Source organism: Hyaena hyaena, unplaced genomic scaffold (genome assembly GCF_003009895.1).
Source record: "Hyaena hyaena isolate Hyena2069 unplaced genomic scaffold, ASM300989v1 scaffold_605, whole genome shotgun sequence".
NCBI classification, from domain to species: domain Eukaryota; kingdom Metazoa; phylum Chordata; class Mammalia; order Carnivora; family Hyaenidae; genus Hyaena; species Hyaena hyaena.
In genome coordinates, this window is record NW_024081237.1 from 500,943 (window position 1) to 521,914 (window position 20,972).

Genomic DNA, 20,972 nt, shown 5'->3' on the forward strand with positions numbered 1-20,972 from the left:
CTTCCAGATCCAACATCCAGTTGTACCGAGGGGCCGCTACCGACTCATATTTGACCCTGAAAATGGAGCAATTATCTCCAAGACCAAGTATTTGGAACGAAGTGGTTTTCACAAGAAGAAAGTTTAAAATACGGAAAAAAAAAATCTTACCGCTCAAATTTTGGAAACATTTCATAATTTATATATAAAATCTTGTAAGAAACCATGTAAAATGACAGAAATATCCACCTTACATTAAGAGTCAAAAAAAAATTCACACACACTGAATGTAAATTTTAATTATAAAACAATATGAACAAAACATTTTAAAATAATCTCAATTATTTGGCAACTCATCACATCCATTGCTGGAGGCAAGTTTGATCTTAAGAAAAATTTAATCTTATGAAAAACTTAGGGCGGACAGTTTGTTCGTATGGGAGTTAAAACATGTTTAAAAAAGAATCTGGCAATAAAGCCAGTTTCTATCTTGAAATCATTGTGTATAAAACAACATAAAATCCTGAAGCTCGACAGACAGGAGTGACCTAATCTCGATGCGTTTCTCGTCACGGAAAAGGACAACGTGGAAAGAAAATGGGTAGAAGCCTCGGAGGAACACAGAGGGGGGGAACGGACATGGACGGAATGGGTTTTTTCAGCTGCAGGGGGCGGGCTGGAGGGAGAGCCACAGAGGCGAGCGTAATCTAAAAACAAGGTACGTTCAACAGTCACAGCTGTGAACAGAAAAGCACTGCAGACCCTTTCTGGAGCTAAACTACTTTACTGGGATACATGCGAGAAGATTCGGTATTTCCTGCCGGGTCATAGTCAGATAGTTACAAGGCAGGGAGCGTCCTAAAACATCTCTACTAATGACTGCATAGCATTTAAAACCCCTCCCCCCCATTTTTTTTATAAAAAAAAATAATAAAATAAAATAAGCAGATATATAGTAAAGTTCACAGATAAGTTTTCTCTGTAAAATAAATAAAGTGTTCATTGATTAGCATCATACATAGAGTAAAATACAACCTATTTTTACAGGTTTCTATACTGTACACAGATTACCAGTAGGCAGCCTGGTGTCTGATGGGCCGGAAGGGTTTGCATTAGGGACGTGTCCCATCGGGAAATCCCAATTTCAAATGTTAAAATATACAACTACTTTGTTTGGAGTTCAGATACAAAGTAAACTTATTTTCCTTTATCTGAAATAAATGTACATAATATCTTCTATGAACAGTAGTTTATAAAGCTGTTTAAAACAGAACAAGAAAAAGCTTGCACCTAGGAACTCAGAGCACATGCATGTCCTTTCCCTGGTTAAAAACAAAAGCGTATGGCCCCGAGGCTCGTCCCTCCTCTCTCTGCGGTGGCCCCAACAAGCCAGGGACGGCAGCGGCGGCCAGGATTACCGCTTGGCCTTCTTCGAAGGGGCTTCCTCCACCCTCTGCTGGCCTCTAGTGCGGGCTCCGGGGGGGCTGGCTTCCCTCTTGCGCTTGCTAGAAGGCGAGAGCTGGGCCTTCGATCTGCAGCAAACAAAAGTCAAGGCAGTGGTGAGAGCTCAAAGGAACGCTTCAGTAATTTGGGAGTTCTTAATGAAGGGAAGGTGTTTTAACTTTAGGGCCCGGAGGAGACAGCCCGGGTCACGTTTCCGGAAGATGAGGCGGCTCTGGGGGAGAGTGGTGCTAACCTGTCAGCTACGGCCGCCTCACACAAATGGCCCGAGGGCGGCTCAGAGGCCTGTGCACTGCCTCCCACTCCCCTGCACTCCTGGCCTGGGTCCAAGCACCTTCTCCTCTGGGCCCTAGTTCCTCTGTCTACAAAGCAGCCCACAGCCAGTCCTCCACACACTGCCCTGAGTCGAGACGGCTGGCGGGAACCCAGCAGGGCTGTGGACTACGTCTGGGCAAGTGCCTGACAGTGTTTCACGGGCCAGTGTTACAGAGAAGGGCTGGCAATGTGAGAAAAGGCAATGGGGGGTGGGGGCGGCGCACGGGTGGCTCAGTTAAGCATCCGACTTTGGGTCACATCATGATGTCACAGTTCATGGGCTCCAACCCCACATCGGGCTCTGAGCTGACAGCTCGGAGCCTGCTTTGGATTCTGTGTCTCTCTCTCTCTGCCCCTCCCTTGCTCATGCTCTGTCTCTCTCGGTCTCTCAAAAATGAATAAATGCTAAAAAAAAGAGGGGGGGAAGGCACCAGAATTTCAGAAGAGCAACCTGGCCAATCTCCTTGCTCTCCTGTCTGCCGTGACAACTATCTGTTGGAAGCTCCAATGAATGGTATCACTATCCTGTTTATGCATTTTATGTATATATCCCGCTTGACCATCTGATGCTTTCAGGATAAAGTCATCCTGAGAATTCACAAAGTCCTTTACCATTAGCTCTTGACTCCTACACGGCCCTGGACCACAGTCCCGCCGAAGTCCTGTCGTTCCCAAACATGACACTCCTTTATGTTTTCATGCTTTGACATGTGAGTTCTTGGAGAATCACCCACACCTTCCACCTAGCAAACACCCTCGTTTTTAGGCCCCAGTTCAAAAGCAACTCCTCCTGGGAAGCCTTCCTCCTCACAGAGCAAGCTGCTCTCGGGAACCCCCTGGCACCCTGAGTCTTCGCCACAGCGCTCGCCGTTGTCACTGATCTGCTGGTCTTTCAACTAGAGCAGATAGTCATTACTGTAAAACAACAAGCGAGCAGACCTCAAGAGAAAATGCCGCTGGCATTGCTTCTATTAAGTTTCGTTCACAAAAATCTTGTTTTAGTGGTAGCGGCAGAATGTGAGCACTGGTTACACTGCAAAACATGGCTTTAGTGTGGCTGGGGCCAAGGAAAGCTTGAAGATCATGTCCACACGTCCACGTCCACTAGGCTGCTTCTCCAGGGCAGTGACTGGGTCCTGCACCTGGTTCACAGCATGTGTCCGCACCTGTCCGCGTTCTACCCGGGACGGAGACTGAAAACTAAGTCTAGCCGAGGTGGACCAGTGGGGGCTGCACCGACAGAAGAATGTGTTTGGTTTATCGTTCTTCTGACGACACAGGGAAATAGACTCAAACGGAGTCCACTACGGTTGTGCAGGACGCGGCCTCGGCACACAGGCACGTACTGCACAGAAGGGCCTGTTAACAGCCCACCCCTGCCAGGGTCGGGAAAGCCGCCAGCCCCTACGCTAACACCGATTCCGATTTGCTGAGCAGCCAGTGTGCGGCGGCACTGTGCCCGATGCCGCATGGCGGGGACCGCAGCTCTGGGTCAGGGCGCGTCTTCCTGGCCGGGAGAGCTCAGTGGGCCACCCAGGATGTGGTCTGTGGCCAGCGGCATCACCCGGGGGCTGTCAGGAATGCAGACTCTCGGGCCCCACCCCAGAATCACAGTCTTCATCCTAGTGAGAGTCTCCACGATTGGTCTGCAGTTCCATTTTGAGAAACAGGGACCAGACTTTCCTGAGATTCATCCCCTCCCTGATAAAATAAGAATAAATATTACACTCCACATAATGAGGATTAAATGGGAGAATGCATGTGAAAGGTGCCTGGCCCCTCGGTCCGCCTCCGTCTCTTGGGGGTGGGGATGACAGCACCTATACACGTTCCCCGAGCTGTGAAGATCAAGCTGTCCTAGGAGAGGCCACAAGAGCTTCCGTACAGCGAGGAGCCTTCTATCTCTTGGGGCTGTGACGTACGGAAGTAAGACATGCCCCGCATCTCCAGGAAGCAGCTCAGGGTCCAGAGGGGGCCGCACCGCCCCCTCGCACAGCAGGAAGGCCAGAGAAGACACCGAAGCAGCGGGGCCTCCTGAGGAGGGCGAGCCAGGGCGGCAGTGCCTGGCTTACTGGGGGGCTGGGAGCGAGGGCGCACAAGCCTGCACGAGCCAAGGCCAAAAAGGAGGCTGCGGTGTGGCCTGGGGGACGCAGCAGGACGAAGGGGGCCGTGGACGGTGGGGACGGAGCCGGAGTGGCTGTTTTGCTGTCACCCCTTCGCCTCGCCAGTGCTCCGGCCGGAACAGAAATGGTTCTGCGCTGTAGCCTGGCCGCCCACGCCGTGCTGGTCTAGCCATGCACTCAGACCTGCGGCCACTTGGGAAGAAACACGACCTGCCCTCGGCCCTGGTGGATGGGAGCCTGTAGGGACGGCTCACAAGGGTCAAGGGCAAGTCTGTGTAGCAGGGCCGTGAAGCAAGGGCTGACGTTCCCTCTGCAGCCACTCCAATTCCTTTCAGAGGAGGTTTCCATTTGGGAAACCAATGATCCCAAAAGACAGATCTTAAAGGAACTTGGGGAGAAAACATTACTGTATCAAAAATAAGCTCAGGGGATTGAAAATGACGTGGAGTGTAAGCAGGGACTTACCTTCCTAATGGGGGAGATTTACTAACTTTCTCGCTGGCAGATAACTTCTCTTTTGCTAATTTTTGGCGATTTCTAGAAGAAACTGTCTCTGGGCTGCCATGTTTGGATGCTGCAGGTGCCGCTGGCTTGCTAGGATGCTTTCTGAAACAGATTACAGAAACACCGGGCAGTGGTGCCCTCAACACTCCAGTCCCCGGGCCTGTCCGGAAAGGACGAGGCTCCTCGCGGGCGACTCAGAGAATGGGGACTCAAAGCAGAAAATGGTTGGTTTTCTGGACCAATGGTAAAAAGTGGATCTGATGTCGCCTACCATGGACTGCCTGCATGACTCTTTGCTTTTACTGTGTGGGAGATTTTTTCATGATTGAGAGGAAGAGGAGTCTGTGATGATAAAAAGCACACTGGCTGACAAGACAGCAATCCCCGCAGTGCTCACCGCGGGAGAATAAGGGCCTGGGGTCAGGGAAGTACAAGTCACAGGGCTGACTGACCAAGCCCTGAGGCTGGGCTGAGTAACGGTCTGCACAGGTAAGTGAGGAAGAAGAGCCGGCTGGCCAGGAACTGGGGAGAGAAAGCACGCATGAGCCAGTGTGCGGCTCCAGCGGAGAATGGAGCCCGGAGGTGGGGGGGTCCCTGCGAGGTGAGGTGGGGCGGTCCTCTTCCGGGTTCCTCAGCCACACTTGGTACAGAACACGTGCACAGAGCAAGCGCTCCAGAGGAGAACACACAAATTCCGGAGAGCACACGGATGACGAGGGGGCTCAAAGTAAGACCTGGAAGTTGTCCGCAAGTGTTTAGGGCAACACTGGAGAGAAGCCGCCAGAGCAGGGCCGGAACAAGCGCAGAGGCCTCTGGGGGGCCAGCTCCTGCTGCGCACGAGAAAGCAATGCTGGGGGGAGGGGTGTGGTCTCCCGCCGCCACCGAGGAGCCTGCGAGCAGGAAGACCTTCCCGGAGGAGCTGCGGGCACAGCGAGTGAGGTGCTAGCCCCGTAGAGACCCCAGCCAACCCCAAGAATCTGGAACTACAAAGAGCCAGAGCCCTGGAACCTATCAATAGCTGCCAAGGAGTCTAAACTAAGAGAATCCGTTTATAAGTCAGAAGTCCTTAAGGCACATTAAGAAGGAACACGGACAGTGTAGGTGACTACAGAATCAGAAGTCGGGCGAGCTTTGTTTCCAGAGAATTAATTCTAAACACATGACGGCTACCTGTGGACACTGAGAGACGGGAGAAGGCCCCCAGACGGCCTGTGAGGCGGGCCCTGCTGTCCTGGAGGAGCGGTAGCGCTGGTGTGGTTCTGTGCCGCACGCAGGGGAACCGCCCTCCAGAGCCCCAGCCTCCCCCACCCCCAGGGCACTGGACTCTGTCTCTTCTATTTATCTGGGCTGCTCCACCCAAAGTGCAAGTATGGGACCACCACCAGATCTTCAGCCGTGCGAGCTCCTAAAGTCTTGTGGCTCTAAAGTCTGATTCTCTGAGAAACCAAACCGTGGCAAGAATGGCTAATGATGAGTTAAGTATAGAGTAATCAGAAATAGGGTGATTTTGGCTCAGGTCATGATCTCACGGTTCGTGGGTTTGAGCCCTGTGTCGGGCTCTGCACTGATTTTCTCTCTCTCTCTGCCCCTTCCCTCCTTGCTCTCTATCTATCTCAAAAATAAATACACATAAAAATCATTAAAAGAAATAGGCTGACTTTAAGTCTTCATATGTTTTACTGCTACACTATGGGTGAGAGGTGTGATACAGTGATACTCTTGAAATCACTGTTTCTGAGATTTCTGATTAATCTTGGATAATGAAATGACAGAAGATGATACCACATTAATGGCTTGTGAATCACCTTAACTATGGAAAACACTCTTGCTTTAGTAAGTTAATTAACTGTAAAGGTCTCAAAAAGTGCCGTGGGGAAAAGAACACTGACTGATATCAACAGGGGCAGGTGGGGGTAGAACTGGCAAATGTCAATTCAGACAACGTTAAACAGGTTTCTTTCCTTTAGGACCATGCCAAGCCCCTGTGCGCTGGGACTTCTGAAGGACAAAGAACGCACTGGCATTCCCAAAACGCACTGGTGCACGGCACTCTTTTCTCCAGAGGCTTCTTGGGAGAATGACCTCTGGGAAATACGAAGGATGTTAGGAAAAAACGGTGGCATCCGGGCAATTGCACACAACTGACCTGCTCCGCGACACTGGCTGCTGGCGCCTCACCACAGTGACGGGGGTGCCTGCCCTGGCCCGCCGGGGCTGAGCCGGCGCACGCGGGAGCTGCGTGTGCACCTGCCTCCCCCGGGGCGTGCAGTATCTGAGACACCTGCTGGCGCTCAGCCAGCGTCTGTACGGGAACCGAACGGGTCCCAGCGAGCAGGCCTCCAGACCCTGGCAAGGACTGATGTGAAGGTGGAAGGCGGCTTTCTCGGAGAAGGACCGCAGTGTCCGAGGCCAAACCGGAAGGACACAGCCCCCGCTGCGGCACGAGGGAGTCAGGAAAGAGAAGCCCGTGAAACCCGAGGCTGCTCTCCACGGGGAAGCCTGCCGCCCCCGTTACCTCTGAGCCTCTGATCTGGTGGCCGACCTCGTGGTGGCTCCCGGGGGCTCCTCCTCGTCTTCCTCCTCCTCCTCCTCCTCCGACTCCTGGTCTCGCTTGTCCTCGGTGCCTTCAGACACTGATTTCTGGCGCTTCCTTTCCGGCTCTGAAGATTCTGCTGGGACAGAAGGGGGACACCTGGACTGGACAATTCCCCACGACACTTCCAGAGGAGAGTCATGGCGCTGGGAGTGCAGGAGGCCAGGGACTCGGAGGCAGAAGAAGTGGTTTTCCATTTCCTTTTGTTTCAGCGCTTGCAGCTCACAACTGTTTAACTTAACCTCAAACACATTTGGGATAGTTTACTTAGGCAGTTCACAGCCAGCACGCACGAAAAAGTCACATGTACTCAGGAAAGCATCTGGGATGTACCATTTCTGACATGGGATTAGAGCCGTTTCACACATATTTATGTAACATTAATACTGGCTGCCCCCCACTGGATTTTCCCTCGTCCAGAGAAAAACTCTTAAAAAGGTGACTGTGAAATGGTAAGACTCCGCAGTTAAGAACGTGCCAGAAACATACCAGCATCGTCTGACAGAGTGAGCGACCGCTTGGGCTTTCTTCCTCTCCGGCGCACGCTCGCTACCGCTTTCTCTTCGCCATCATCCTAGAAGCAAGGACGATCGAGTTGAAAGGGTGGTGAATTGAACATTTACTAAGTTTATTCCTAAAGGATGTACCTGATGAGAAAATTAACACTTACGTGGCTCATACGTCTCTCTTGTGGGGCACTGGCTTCTTTACTGGACTCGTCTTTAAGAAAAGGAAAACTTTAATTAGCATTAATACTTTATTGGTGTAAAATCCATTTTCAACAGTCCGGCTTGCTGTCTCTGAATGTACCAGTGCCCATCAATGCACAGTATCCTGACCTTGTATCAGGCAAGCGGACTTCGAGGCAGAACACCCAGCAGGAAGTACATCTGAATGCAAGTCAGCACCTCCAAGTTTGTGCTTCAGACCTGTCAGAAATCACCTGCGCCATCTGGGAGAATTATTTAAATTCCTCAAAACTCAGCTTTTCATCTGTAAGGTAAGGACGTGGTTAGCCCACCCCTTTCAGCTCAAATGCTCTGAATCCAGAGGAGGAGGAGGAGGAGGAGAGGGACACCTGGGGGGCCCTCGAGACGCACCGGGAGCTGCACGTCAGGATGACGGACCTCACAGAGGCCTCAACGGAGCCCATCCCCATTTTACAGTTAGGAAAAACAAGGCTCAGGTAACGTGATGTGACTGACTTGTTCGGAGTCACGTGACAAGTGGCACGCTGGCTGGAACGCTCTGACTATAAACAGTTCTATCAGAGCAATGAGAAGAGCACCTATTAGAAGCCTGTTTTGGGTTGTGCATGGCAGTTCTTCACATACATGCCTCCTGTAGATGTTATGGTTTTCTGATGGTGTATCTGGCGAGGAGGACACAGTTCCGTTTAAGGCGCTGTTTGAAGATTATTAACGTTACGGGCGTGCTCACTAGACACTCGGTGAGGACCGTGAGGTCACCCTTCCCTGCGCGCTGACTGATGCAGACGCAAGAGCCACATCAGGAAGGCTGCCTTAACCGGCCATTGTTACCCGGACTCAGAAAATCACTGCCAAACCACTGATCACACAGCTCAACTTAAGTCTAAATGTAGAGGGCACATTCAAGTTATCAAGGTTTCTTGTATGAATTCAAAATATTATACAATTATGAATAAAACTGGTTAAAAACCAAACATAACCAGAAGTTCCCTTTGTAAAAAAAAAAAAAAAAAATCCGCCAACCTTAATGTTCCGAGATAAGAGAAACTGAAATTTGATCGCGAGATCACACGGTTAAATGCGGAAAAGGTTCTAAATCATGTATTTGCTTTACCTTGTTGAGAATATGTACTCTTTCCTGATCTAACCAGCTGTTTATTTGACCTGAAATAGCAGTCATGTTCATCTTTCTGCCTTTTCCAGTCCTTTAAAACCCACCAAGGGGTCTTGTTGCTTTTAAGTACAGAACTTTAAGCCAGAAAGGGGCTCCTGGGTGGCTCAGTCGGATAAGCCTCCGACTTCGGCTCACGTCGTGATCTCATGGTTCGTTGGGTTCGAGCCCTGCATTGGGCTCTGTGCTGACAGCTAGCTCAGAGCCTGGAGCCTATTTTCGATTCTGTCTCTCTCTCTCTCTCTCTCTCTGACCTTCCTCTGTTCATGCTCTATCTCAGAAATAAAAAAATAAAAATTTAAAAAATTTAAAAAAAAAAAAAAAAGAACTTTAAACCAGAAATATATACACATTGTAAAAATTCTGGAACATGCTGGTAACAAAAAGAATGTTCCCATTATCCCACCACCCGAGCCAATGATTGTCAACATTCTGGAGGATTTTTCTCCTTGGAATGAGGACAAAAACAACGGGAACAGTTTTATCTCTTGCACTCCGGCTCTATAAGCTACACAGGCTGCTTTCAAAACTCTGCGAAAACAACAGAATCTTGCATAAATTCCTATCTTCCTGGTGTGGGTGCCCAGGCCCCAGCTCGATCCATCTCTCCCTGAAACATATCCAGTAAAATGGTTTGGACGTGGCAGGGCCACCCCTATTTTACTTTTGCTGCCTTCACCCTCGTCTCTGGAGGCTTCCTACAGAAACCTAACACCAAGAAGGGCTCACGTCACAACAAAGGCCAGTAGCAAGAGTCTCCCGCGACTCCAAGGACAACTGCTGAGAGCCACCTCGTGAGAAACCACAGAGCTCTACAACCTCCCCCATGGGTGCCGCCTCCGTCCTTACGGAGGTCACGTGCAGAGCAACGCCTGAGGCTTACCGGCTTGTGTGGCTTTTGGTTTGCTGCCAGACGGAGACTGTTCGACCTACATTTAAGCAAAGAAAAAACTGAAGTCAGCAGTTGGTCGTCACCGCAAACAAAGTCAGTAATTACATAAGGAAGGTTCAGGATCGCTGCTATGGAGGCAGGATCCGCGGACCGCCTATCTCCTGCCCTTGGTGAGGTCCACCATGGGAACATGGCTGCCACGCTTGTGAACACATGCTCCTTCCACCACGAGCCTCGTCCCGGCCGCTCTGCTGTTGCGCCGGGGGAGGGACACCGGAGGGGACGGGGCATGGCCCACCGTTAGTATTCCTGACTCGGGCAAACCGTCTCACACGCACGCATGGCTCCTGGGGTCTGCTGTCTTCTAGTAACTGCACTGAGAGAAGTACTGCAGGGACTGTTACAGTTCTTTATAGCCAAAGAAATGGGGGTCTCTAGAAGGTCACACGACCAGCCCAGTGCACAGTTCTGGCTGTAAGTTGCAGAGTGGAGACTTGAGTCCCATTTGCTTTTGTTAGGACACTGGACACATGTTTGTCCTTCTAAGGACACTGTCATTGAAACTCATGCAATGAAGTCTTGACACAATGACTTTGCTGACTGTACACTTCAGGGTCAAACATAAAGAAAAGATAAAGTGTCACTGAGGATTTTCCTGCCTTGAAATCAGGGGACATTTTATTACGAAAGGAACTCCATAGACAGTAGTAACGGGTGTGACACAGTGAAGGTTTCCATAAAGCCGTTATCTAAAAATCATATAAAAGAGCTACTTTCTGTATTATAATCAAGGATAACGAGGTAAGTCCCTACGTAATTTTTATGCAGCCAAACTCACACGGGAGGATGGGGTCAGATTGAAGAACAGTAGATTGTGTCAAGATACTGGTAACCGAAATGTTATGTAAGCGGTTACTCAGTATCTTACTCAAGGGGTTCTTATAATGCTTTTCAAATATTTAAAGAAATAAAGTGGTTCAAAACACGATTCCCGCAGTCTACACTATCCAGGTCCGGAGCAAATGCTCCCAGATTTCTCACACGCTGGAATTACTCACAGTGACAACGCCAGGATCCGTTTTGCAATCTTCTTCTAAAAAGTAAAAATCTCACTTAGAAAATCAGTTTGAAAATGTCTTTTTTTTTTTTTTTTTAAAGTAAGCTCTATGCCTGACGTGGGGCTCAAACTCATGCTCCTGAGATGGAGAATCGCACGCTCTAATGACTGAGCCAACTAGACCCCCCTGAAACTGTCTCTCACGTGAACTGAAAACACACGAAATAAATACCTACTTGTTTTTAACGCTGTTTCGACTGGGTATTTACGGGGTCTTCCTCTTTTCCTTTTAATAATTACTGGCTGATCTTCCTGATGGGAAAGGAGACAAAGAGCAATAAAATTGTTTTGTTGTGGTCTCCAAATGGCACTTTGAGTTCTCTCCTGAGAGGTCTCTGATCCCAGCTCTGTCACTTACACATAACTGGCCCAGGGATCCATTCCGGGCCGTGCATTCCGTCACCGTGTAAACACAGAGAGCTGTACTCCTAATTCACAGAGTCAGGAGGATTAGGTGACGAGCTAACGGAGATGAGTGCTTAGTGTCAGCTTTGACTTCTGCCATCGATATATATATATATATGCATTTAAATATGGATTCCCTGCTAGTCACCTGTGACCACATGTTATCTCTTATAAAAAAATAAAGGAGGCCACTGATCTTCTCATACACAAGTGTGAGAAAACAAAAGAACTATTCAAAAGTTGTATCAAGTCAGGCAAACTTGGTCACGGTCATCTGGAGGTGGCTGGTGTATGGGCTGTCTCCCTTGATTTATGGGCCTGTCTCAGGCCAGTGGGATTCTGCCGGCCCCCTCCCTGGGCTCTGCACATCCCCCAGGGTATGGGGCAGGGGAGGGAGGGTGTGAGGCTGGAGGTCGGCCTGCTCTCCCGAAAGTGGGTCCCGTTCAGCGCTTGCTGCGGGCTGTCTGCACACCCGGCTGTGCTGTCCCCGTTCTGTCCTGTGCAGACTCCAGGGCTCGGCAGCCGTGCTCCCTGACCTACAGACTGAGGCACAGCTCGGGGCTGACCCTACATGGTCATGACAGAAGCAGGTCTCTTACAAATGTTCAGATGACATGAAGCAAAAGTGAAGAGCACAAGATTAACCCCAATGACGCCGATACTATGATGCCCGGCGTGAAACGGTGGCTCACTGAACTAAAACCACGAACGACTTCAAAAGCACTTGACAGAAACTTTTGGGAATCACCTTTAATGCGTTTTCCTTCCCAGCAGCACTCGCATCCCTGAGCAAGAAGGTATGAAGGACACTCCTTACCTCCTGAGATTTCACCGTGTCATCATCATTCTGCTCTGTCTTTTCACCAGCAGCTTCCCCGCTGCTGTATTCGTCTGCAGGAAGAGCACAGCCCAGTTCACTGCTGGGGACCCCGGGCAGCCGCGCCGCCACCACACCCGTCCAGGTGGCCAACGCGGTCCTGGTCATCGATGCACACACACGCCGTCTCCAGGCCTACGCCCCCCCCCAAGTTAACACGCCAGAGTCTGGCTAACTGAGGAGCAGACTTAGGGTAGAGTTAAGACCCAAATTCAAAACGATTCCCAAGCCCTGTGGCTGTGAAGGCCCAGCGCACTGTGTTCTCCGGGAAGGACAGACGAGCCAGCTGCAGCGTCGGCCCGCGACGCCTGGGGACGGAGACGCTGACGCTCGGAAGGGTTAGTCTCGTCTCACGAGAATTTATCTAAGTCCCTGTGTTACTCACCTTTTTCGTCCACGGCCCGGGAGGCAGTGCTGGCTGTCTTAGAACTCATTTTAGAGAATTCTTCCGGATCCGCTGCGTTCCCCTCCTATGGAGAAGTTGAACAAGTAAGAGGCTTCTTCACCCTGCCTCCTCTTGTCCTTCCCACAGGTTTTCCTTTCTATTTCAAAAAATATTTCCTAGGAGTTTTTTTAGAAGTTTGTTGCAGAATGTTTAAAAAGTAACTGTTTTTGCTGCTAGCGAGGCTATACAAAAAGATACAAATTCCAAAGGCAGAATCACAGGAGATAAAACTCGACTCAACAGCAACAAGGCCATTCTATCCCCCGCGCCAAAACAGAAATCACTCTTCCTCCCTCACCCTGGATTTCGTCTTTTTGAGAGAAACTCCAAAGAAGAACTGATAGGAATTTGCAACAGATTTCTTTTTCTTTGTTGGGAGGCGAAGGAGGAGACGGGGGGGGGGGGGGGGGGGGGGGGGGGGGGGCCGGGAAGGATAAAGAGGAAAGCGCCTGAGAGAATTTGGGGGATCCAGGTGGGCTGATTTAGAACAATGATCTCACAACGCATGAGTCATTCACCCTTAGGGGCAAAAGAGTTTTGAGCAAGAAACACTGAAATGTCATAGTGCAACATTAACATAGTACCCAAACAAAAACACATAAAATGTAAAATTAGAAATCCATCTTACAATGTTGAAAATATTATCTGTACGGGAGTTTTTAGTGAAAATGGTTGGTATATTTGACTTAAACATTGAAAACCTCACATGAAATTGAAGGGAAAACAAAAAGATACCCCTTCAAGCTGCACCTCTACCAATCCAAGTGTATGGTCTCAGGATTCTTCTGGACAGGGCAGGGGGAGGGGTGGGGTTCAAATCCCCTTTCTTTCCTTCACCATGACCAACTGAAATTCATGACGTTACGCGACTCCCTCTTTGGTTGTTAAAATTCTGCACCACTTTTTATTTAGTTCATCGGTCACTGGCAGAAAAGGGAGACTCTGAACCTGTTTTACTAAGCTAGAATTCGAGTGCATGTACTGACAGAAGCGGACTTAAATACTTCTGGTACAAGGTGGAAAAAATAAGTGAGGGAAAGAGGGAACAGGGGGGGCGCCTGGGTGGCTTAGTTGGTTAAGCGTCCGACTTTCGCTTAGGTCATGATCTCGCGGTTCGTGGGTTCGAGCCCCGCGTCGGGCTCTGTGCTGACTGCCAGCTCAGAGCCTGGAGCCTGTTTCAGTCTGTGACTCCCTCTCTCTCTGACCCTCCCCTGCTCACGCTGTCTCTCTCTCTCTCTCCCTCTCTCCTAGAAATAAATAAAAAAATTAAAAAAAATCAATATTCTAAAAAAAAAAAAAAAAAAAGAGGGAACAGGGAGATGGAGCTAGTGTGGAAGAGGCAATGAGTAGTGCTGAGTCGCAGACACGGACACGTGCCTGAGAAGAGGTATCTGCCAGGAGATGCTCAAACGGGGCCTGGAGAGCAGGGGCAGAAATTCAAATGTGGGAGCTGCCTCCCTGAGTCCTAAGGTGAGAATATGACCATGTGAACAAAAGGCAGTGGGTGAGGTCGGCCCTTGGACGACTTCTATTTCAAGGCCAGGAAGTACAGTAAATGGCAGAATATTTACACTTTAAAATAACATATATCGCTGTATTTCACGGTTTTGGTGCAAGCTCATCTGTAGCATGTGACACTTTGGAAGAAAACGCCTAGAAACCTGAAGTCAGTGAAGATGACTGAACGGAAACCTAAGTAATGGTCATATATAAACTGTGATATTAATACTCTTACAGCTTAAAATGATATTTTGGGTTTTCTGCAGATTTCTAAAAAATATACCTTTTACGATAAAGCGACTATTACAGATACAGAAAGTAAAAAGGATATGATGATGAAAAAGAATATCCTAAGTACTCACAGTGATGTAATTAGGTTACCCCCAAAACTGAAAATTAATATGTGGGAAAATACCTTTGTATCTTGTGGCTCAGTTTCAGAACACTGCCTGTGTGCTGCTTCTATTCTGGAATCTAGGACATCTGGATTTTCATCTGTAAATCAGTTTGGACAGAATCACAAAGGAATAAAAGCTAAATGAAAAATGAAATGCATAGTTCTATTTTAAGACAGTTTAAGACTTCTTTTTTAGTCTTGTGATATACTGAAGCCAAAAGTTACTCTAAATGTATTTATGTCATGTGACTTGAGCAGTGAACGCTGATGGTGGCCCTGGCAAAACCAAAAAAGTGAAATATAAAAAATCCACAAATGCTCAGATGACCCCAATAAAGCAGTAGGTTCCATGGAAAGGGCCTAGGGCATATGGAGTTTCCAGAGATACTTTAACATCCCGAATGAGTTACTACCTAGGAGGTACAGCTTAGGGATTAAGACCATGGGCTTGGGAATCAGATTTACTTGGTGGGAATAAAATCATAATCTCATCAAACCTTAATTTCTACATTTACAAAATGGTGATAATGCCTAACCTACACAGTTATTATGAACATGTATGAAATAACATGAATGGAGCCTAAAATATGAACTCAAGAATTAAAAAATAATTTCATGCTCCTAACCAAAGAGGGAAGCATTTATCCATTCTTTCTCACCTATTATTTAATAAGCATGTATTGCATTTCTATTTTCTATCAGGTGTCAAAGTCTCTGTACTATCCAATATGGCAGCCATTAGGTACACGTGGCTGTTGGAATTTAAATTAAAATGGAATGAAATTATAAATCCGGTCTTTCGTTCATGCTGATGGCATTGCATTGCTCAATAGCCACATGTGGCTAGTGGCTACCAGACAAAACAAACCCAGAGTATTTCCACCACTGTGACGAGTTCTATTGGATGGCACTGTTATAGACCACGGGATGGTTAACAGTATGACGCACAGAAGGGCTACTACATTTAGCTTCACTGATACACTTCACTAGCGCTGTGGGGCATCTGTTTATGATATAAAATAAGGAACCTGTGGCCCCTGGCAGGGTCCAGACACAAGTTACGGAGGGACCTTGGGTTTGTGTGAGTCCCAGCGGCTGGGTCTTCTGTAGGTAAGAATGTAGTTTCTGGATCAAGTCCAGAAAAACCCTGGAGGCGCCAAGCCAGTCAGGACACAAACTGGACTCAAGAGTTGTAAAGTAAGTAATTATTACCCTCAAAATTTCCTAGGATGCTTGCACAATATTTTGGATGTAAAAATAATATGATCTTCAAAGATGTCTAAAAGAGGAACATATATATTCTAAATACCCAGTTCATCTTCTGAAGAGGGGTAATGCTTCTTTCTTTTTCTTTTAGGCATCTGCCTTTCTTCCTCTTCAGCCTGGAATTAAGAATGACTGTATTAAAGGCAATACAATGTGGAACCAAATCTACTGAAATGATAGCACATATCAGCTTCTAGCCGTTGAAATAAATTTTCATCCAATTAAAAAAAAAATCTAGAATAACATTTTTGGCATCTAGATTTGGATGCGACTTATTTTATGAGCTATGAGCCTGAGTCTTTTTTTTTTTTTTTTGGATTTGAACGTAAATCTATACAAAACATCTAAATCTGTTTCTGATTAGATACTGTATTTTAACAATTCTAAAATATGTTTTTAAATAAGTATTTCTCCTTTTACCATCTCCGAAGTCCAGCTATGTCTTACAATCAATCAATGGCATGCCATAAATTAATTGGTAGGGTTCTTCTCCTCTCAGTGGCCCAGCAAAAAGCTAAGGAAAGGCAGGGTATGAAATAACACATAACCTTCCTGACTGTACAATGTGGGCACATCCCAATAATCACCTACATAACACTAGAGCATTAACAGATAAAAGGGATACGGAGATTCATTTAATTTTTAACACATACAAAGAAGTAAAGCCTTCTCTGTGCACCGGTGAAAACACTACGTACAAACCATGAAACACTGGAGTTTCTTAGGAAAACTTACCTCTTTAGGATTTGCTTCAACACTGTGATCTCGTAAGGCTTCTGTGCTGTCTTTTCTGCCATTGGATATCTCTGATTTATAAACACAAAAAAGAGAAAAGGTTAACTACTATTCATTCCGATACTTATTTGAGGGGCGTGCATGGCAGAGGGAAGGACACTTTATAAATCCTCGTGACGGGTCCTCATGGCAATATGTCAGGTAAGCTCTGTGATTTCCATTTGTGAATGTGAGTAAATGGGTTCGTGAAAGGATGAGGGTCACTGGACTCTGCACAGAGTAGAGCCATAGTCCTCCAGCTCACGGAGCAACACACTGTGAAGACGCATCCAAGGAAAACCAGTCCTTGTTTCACAGTCCTCTGACTGGCCAACGGTTTCCGAGTCTGATAATACTAAGTACGGGAGAAGATGTGGGGCTATCACTGGAACCACCTGGGGACAGTCTGGCACAGTGTGAAGAGGCGCCCAGCCCTCAGCAACTGCACACCCCAGTCACAGCCACACGACTGTGCGTCGGGAAACAGGCACCGGACCACACACGGCTGCACTCTTCGTAACTGGGAAAGTTGTAAAAACCCAATGTCCACCAACAAAAGCAAAACCGAATGAAGGTGGTAGGACACTGAACAGCGCCTGAAATCAAGTAACTGGAGTTACACTCGTCAACACAAGATTTCAGAATGTAATGCCGAATGAATGGTCTCCAAATAAGGCGGGTCAGTTCCTCCATGTATGCACCGTCACGCTACGTATTTTCTGTGGAAATACATGCACTGACTGTAGAAGAATGGTTCCTTTTGGAGTAGTTGGCAGAGAGAGAGTGGGATCAGGGAGGCATACAACGTGATTTCAATTCTCTCTGTAACATTTTTTTTACAAGCCAATGGAGCAAATATACCAAATTTTAAGATAAGACAGAAACAGGTGATGAGTATTGGAGTATATAGAATTATCACTGCTTTACTTTGGTTTGAAACGTGGTATAACGTATTATAAGAAGACCTCTTTCCCCATTCTTGCAGTAGGGTATCCACGGTAGGAATCAACGAAATTCTACATTCTGTTTGAGAGAATTGTCCCTCTGGAATTGGCAGCCTCCATGGGTTTCAGGGAGTGAGGCCTGACTGCTGGGGGAACAGCCACATAGATGGGACATCCCTGACCTACCAAACTGGGACTGCCGGTCCGAAGTAAACACAGGTACTTAGCATAAGTACTTAGCATGAGTACTTAGAACTTTTCCTACAGTACAAATGACGGGGGACTATGCAGTTTGTATTCCCACTGTATTAAGACCATTCTCAGGTTCCTGGCAAAGTTCTAGTAGCCATTTACGGCAAGGAACCACTCACTTATCAGCTAGAGGGCCTTGGACAAGCCCTGGACCTCTCCAAGCCTCAGTTTCGTCAGCTACTGAAGTGATGCTGCTAACACTAACCAAATGACATGGCTTAAGAGCAAATTTGTGAAGTCATTAGCATAGGGCCTGACAGACAGGAGGCCCCGACAAATGGTAACCACAGTCAATATTAACATCAACAGTATGAAATTCATTAACTTACCTTCTTTGTTAGATTTGCCATCAATTTCTTCATTTGTTCTGGAGCCTGAATTTTTGACCTAAACATAGCATAGAAAAGCTTATTTACGGATAATCTCACCAGAGTCTTAAAGGCAGAAAAAAACAAGTAAGGAGGGTAATGGACATAATCTGGCCATTTGTAGGAATGATGAAATGGACTAGAATACCTGCTCAAATTTCACCCAGGAAAGAAAAAGTTTAAAAAATAAATTTCACCCAGAGGCCTAAGGGCACAGTGCTTTTGTAGTTTTGGCTTAACAAATTATCATCCCACTGTGTTTACTCTCCTTGTTTTTAGTTATGGTAAAAGTGTAAGAAGAAAACTATTCTGAATTCTATGAATTCTCTTCCCATCCGATGGACCCTCACGATTTTTTTTTCTCTTTATTTAAAAATGCTGAAGGATTCTGTCATTCTGTCATCATCTCTCTCAGGCAAATCTTTTTTTCTTATTTAATTTTTTTAAACATTTATTCATTCTTTGAGAGAGAGACACAGTGTAAGCAGGGGAGGGGCAGAGAGAGAGGGAGACACAGAATCTGAAGCAGGCTCCAGGCCCTGAGCTGTCAGCACACAGGCCGATACAAGGTTCAAACCCACGAACCATGAGATCATGACTTGAGCTCAAGTAGGCTGCTTAACTGACTGAGCCACCCAGGTGCCCCTCTCTCTGAGAAAGCTTGTCAACTGTGCTTTTGTTTTTTAACTGAGGGAAGTCTCAGAATATCCTACAACATTCTAAATCCTAGCTACAGAATTTCATGAATATTTGGAAAGGACAGTGATGCCCTGACTGGGGAAAGGCAGCTGCCGGGGGCCCTCAGGGAAACAAGGCGGGGTGCTGCTGAGGGCCCTCAGGGAAACGAGGCGGGGTGCTGCTGGGGGGCCTCAGAAAAACGAGGCCAGGTGGAGGCCTCCACATTAGGAATCTTTTTGGAGGAAAAATCTGAACCAAACCAAGTGGGTTTTTCTCTTCCTTCTCACTCAGCTGATTGTGTAGGCGTTTCTAGCTACAATACAGGATGTTTCAAAGGGGTGAAGATAGCCCTCTGATATCTGTTGGTGCAGAGCTCCGCTAGTTCTCTGGGGCACTGGAAAGAATGTGTCTGTTTGCGACTTGCAAGCATTTTACAAAATGTTCTCTCCTGGTGAGATATCGGGTCCCTTGTACGTTAAGGAGGACATAAAATTTCTTTCCAGCACAAAAGGGATTATGACAGCCAAGGCTGTGAAAGACTATGTATGCGTGGCAATTATAGTTTAGTACCTTCCGGAAAGCTTTTCCAAAAACATAAAATGACCTCTGGTTTTCAAACAGTTTTGTCTACAGCACCGGGATAATTTCAGAGGCTGCAATCCAGTGATCAAACTCGCTACAAGTCATAAAAAAATAGAAAGTTCATGTTCTTTGAAAGATTTCATTAGTAATTGCCAGGTGAGTCTCCTAGTCTGAGGTATTGAGGCCTTCTTCTGCTTCCTTAAATGCTTCAAGACGCTGGTCTAAGGAGTCACTAGTATCCGGTACTGCTGAATTCAGAGCGGCCCTTTCCTTCTGAGGGATGCAACTCAATTTTACAGCATCAGCGGACATAGCTGAACGCTGGCCTGGGCGTCGCGGTGTGACACTTTCAAGCCAAGGGCACACCACAAGCAGCCTCCTGTCTCCTAAACAGTGCACCAGGCAGCCCTCCTGCGAGACACCCCTATCCATTTGTGCGAACACCGAACCCCACAACAAAACCCGAACCCTGATGGTGACTTACATTAAGTGACTGATTCACCAAGAAAGGCTCTCCCTGCAGTTGGGCTGTTCAAAAACAAAAATGAGAAATAAGGAAACCGAATATGGTTTCTGAACCACAGAGAAACAAATACAGAATTTCTTAAGGTAAAGTAGGGCTGTGTCGCTAAGTGGCCTATGAACTATGAACTTGCGAACTGTAAGATTCCGACCCATTGCTTTCTATAATTCGTGTCTGCCATTATACCAGAAAAACAGAAACTATTGTTGCCTGCATTTTTCTAATAATGGCAGCAGTCCATTAAGTCACTGCAACTATTTAACTATGTTGGTGATCTATCTGAAGCTTAGAAGAAAGGGAGACCTCTGCTTAACTGTTGAGCTGCGAAGTGACATAGGTTCATTTAAAAATCATGTCATCAAGGGAAAAGTTAGATTCTATCCCTTCAAACAGCAATGGTCTATTTATATTCTCTAGAAACTTGAAGTACAACGTCTACTGTTTCTACTCAACAATGACAGAACACACATTTTTCTTTTAAACAACTTCCTTTTACGTAAGTAGATCTCTTACTGAATCATACCTAAACACAGGGAAGTCATCTGGAATTATACTGAGGGAACAAAAGACTTCAGAATCCAAAAACTTTACCTTCTTGACAATTAACAAGGGGATGTTCATTATCTGTAGTCTAACACATACAGACAAATTTTAGCTAATGCATCTAGGTTTTGGATAAATGAGTCATTGTTCTTAACATGTCATCGGTTTTGTAACACTTCAGCATGAATGGCTTCTCAGGTCTTGGGGTGATTCCCGAGGACTGTTTGATCCTGCTGCTTAGAAGGCTCTTGAGATCCCATACTCTGGGGACTGTCCCTTCAGATGGTTTTGCTTGGAGGGTCCCTGTCCTGACCACCCTGGACAGTCCTGAGTGAGGATCCACACACACTGGCCTCCTCTTTGCCTTGCCCACCTAATGCGTACCTGCTCATCCTTTGATATTTGGCTCCAAATTAGGGGGAATGACAAGCGTTTATGGAAATTTAAACCTTATATATTCCCTGACCCTTCAATTCTCTTTCATGGAAATACTTGAGGGAAACACAGAACGACATGCATATTAAAGTTCATTGCAACTTTATTTATAATAGTT

General features: G+C 47.0%; 1 protein-coding gene across 4 annotated transcripts in view; it reads right to left on the reverse strand.

The window, feature by feature from the left end:
* Positions 1-252: 252 nt before the first annotated feature.
* Positions 253-20,972, reverse strand: part of BOD1L1 (biorientation of chromosomes in cell division 1 like 1) — a 53,139-nt gene continuing 32,419 nt past the window's right edge. The window contains exons 13-27 of one of the 4 annotated variants that reach the window (XM_039257175.1): positions 19,838-19,881; positions 18,055-18,112; positions 16,491-16,561; positions 15,799-15,871; positions 14,508-14,587; positions 12,533-12,617; positions 12,088-12,161; positions 11,042-11,117; positions 10,807-10,841; positions 9,740-9,785; positions 7,646-7,695; positions 7,465-7,549; positions 6,898-7,051; positions 4,344-4,484; positions 253-1,511 (exon numbers count right to left, since the gene is read on the reverse strand). In XM_039257175.1, the coding sequence (XP_039113106.1) occupies positions 1,394-1,511; positions 4,344-4,484; positions 6,898-7,051; positions 7,465-7,549; positions 7,646-7,695; positions 9,740-9,785; positions 10,807-10,841; positions 11,042-11,117; positions 12,088-12,161; positions 12,533-12,617; positions 14,508-14,587; positions 15,799-15,871; positions 16,491-16,561; positions 18,055-18,112; positions 19,838-19,881 (1,190 nt within the window). In that variant the 3' untranslated portion in view covers positions 253-1,393. Of the gene's footprint in view, positions 1,512-4,343; positions 4,485-6,897; positions 7,055-7,464; positions 7,550-7,645; positions 7,696-9,739; positions 9,786-10,806; positions 10,842-11,041; positions 11,118-12,087; positions 12,162-12,532; positions 12,618-14,507; positions 14,588-15,798; positions 15,872-16,490; positions 16,562-18,054; positions 18,113-19,837; positions 19,882-20,972 lie in introns of all 4 variants that reach the window. The other 3 variants (XM_039257174.1, XM_039257178.1, XM_039257177.1) reach the window with 3 other exon arrangements.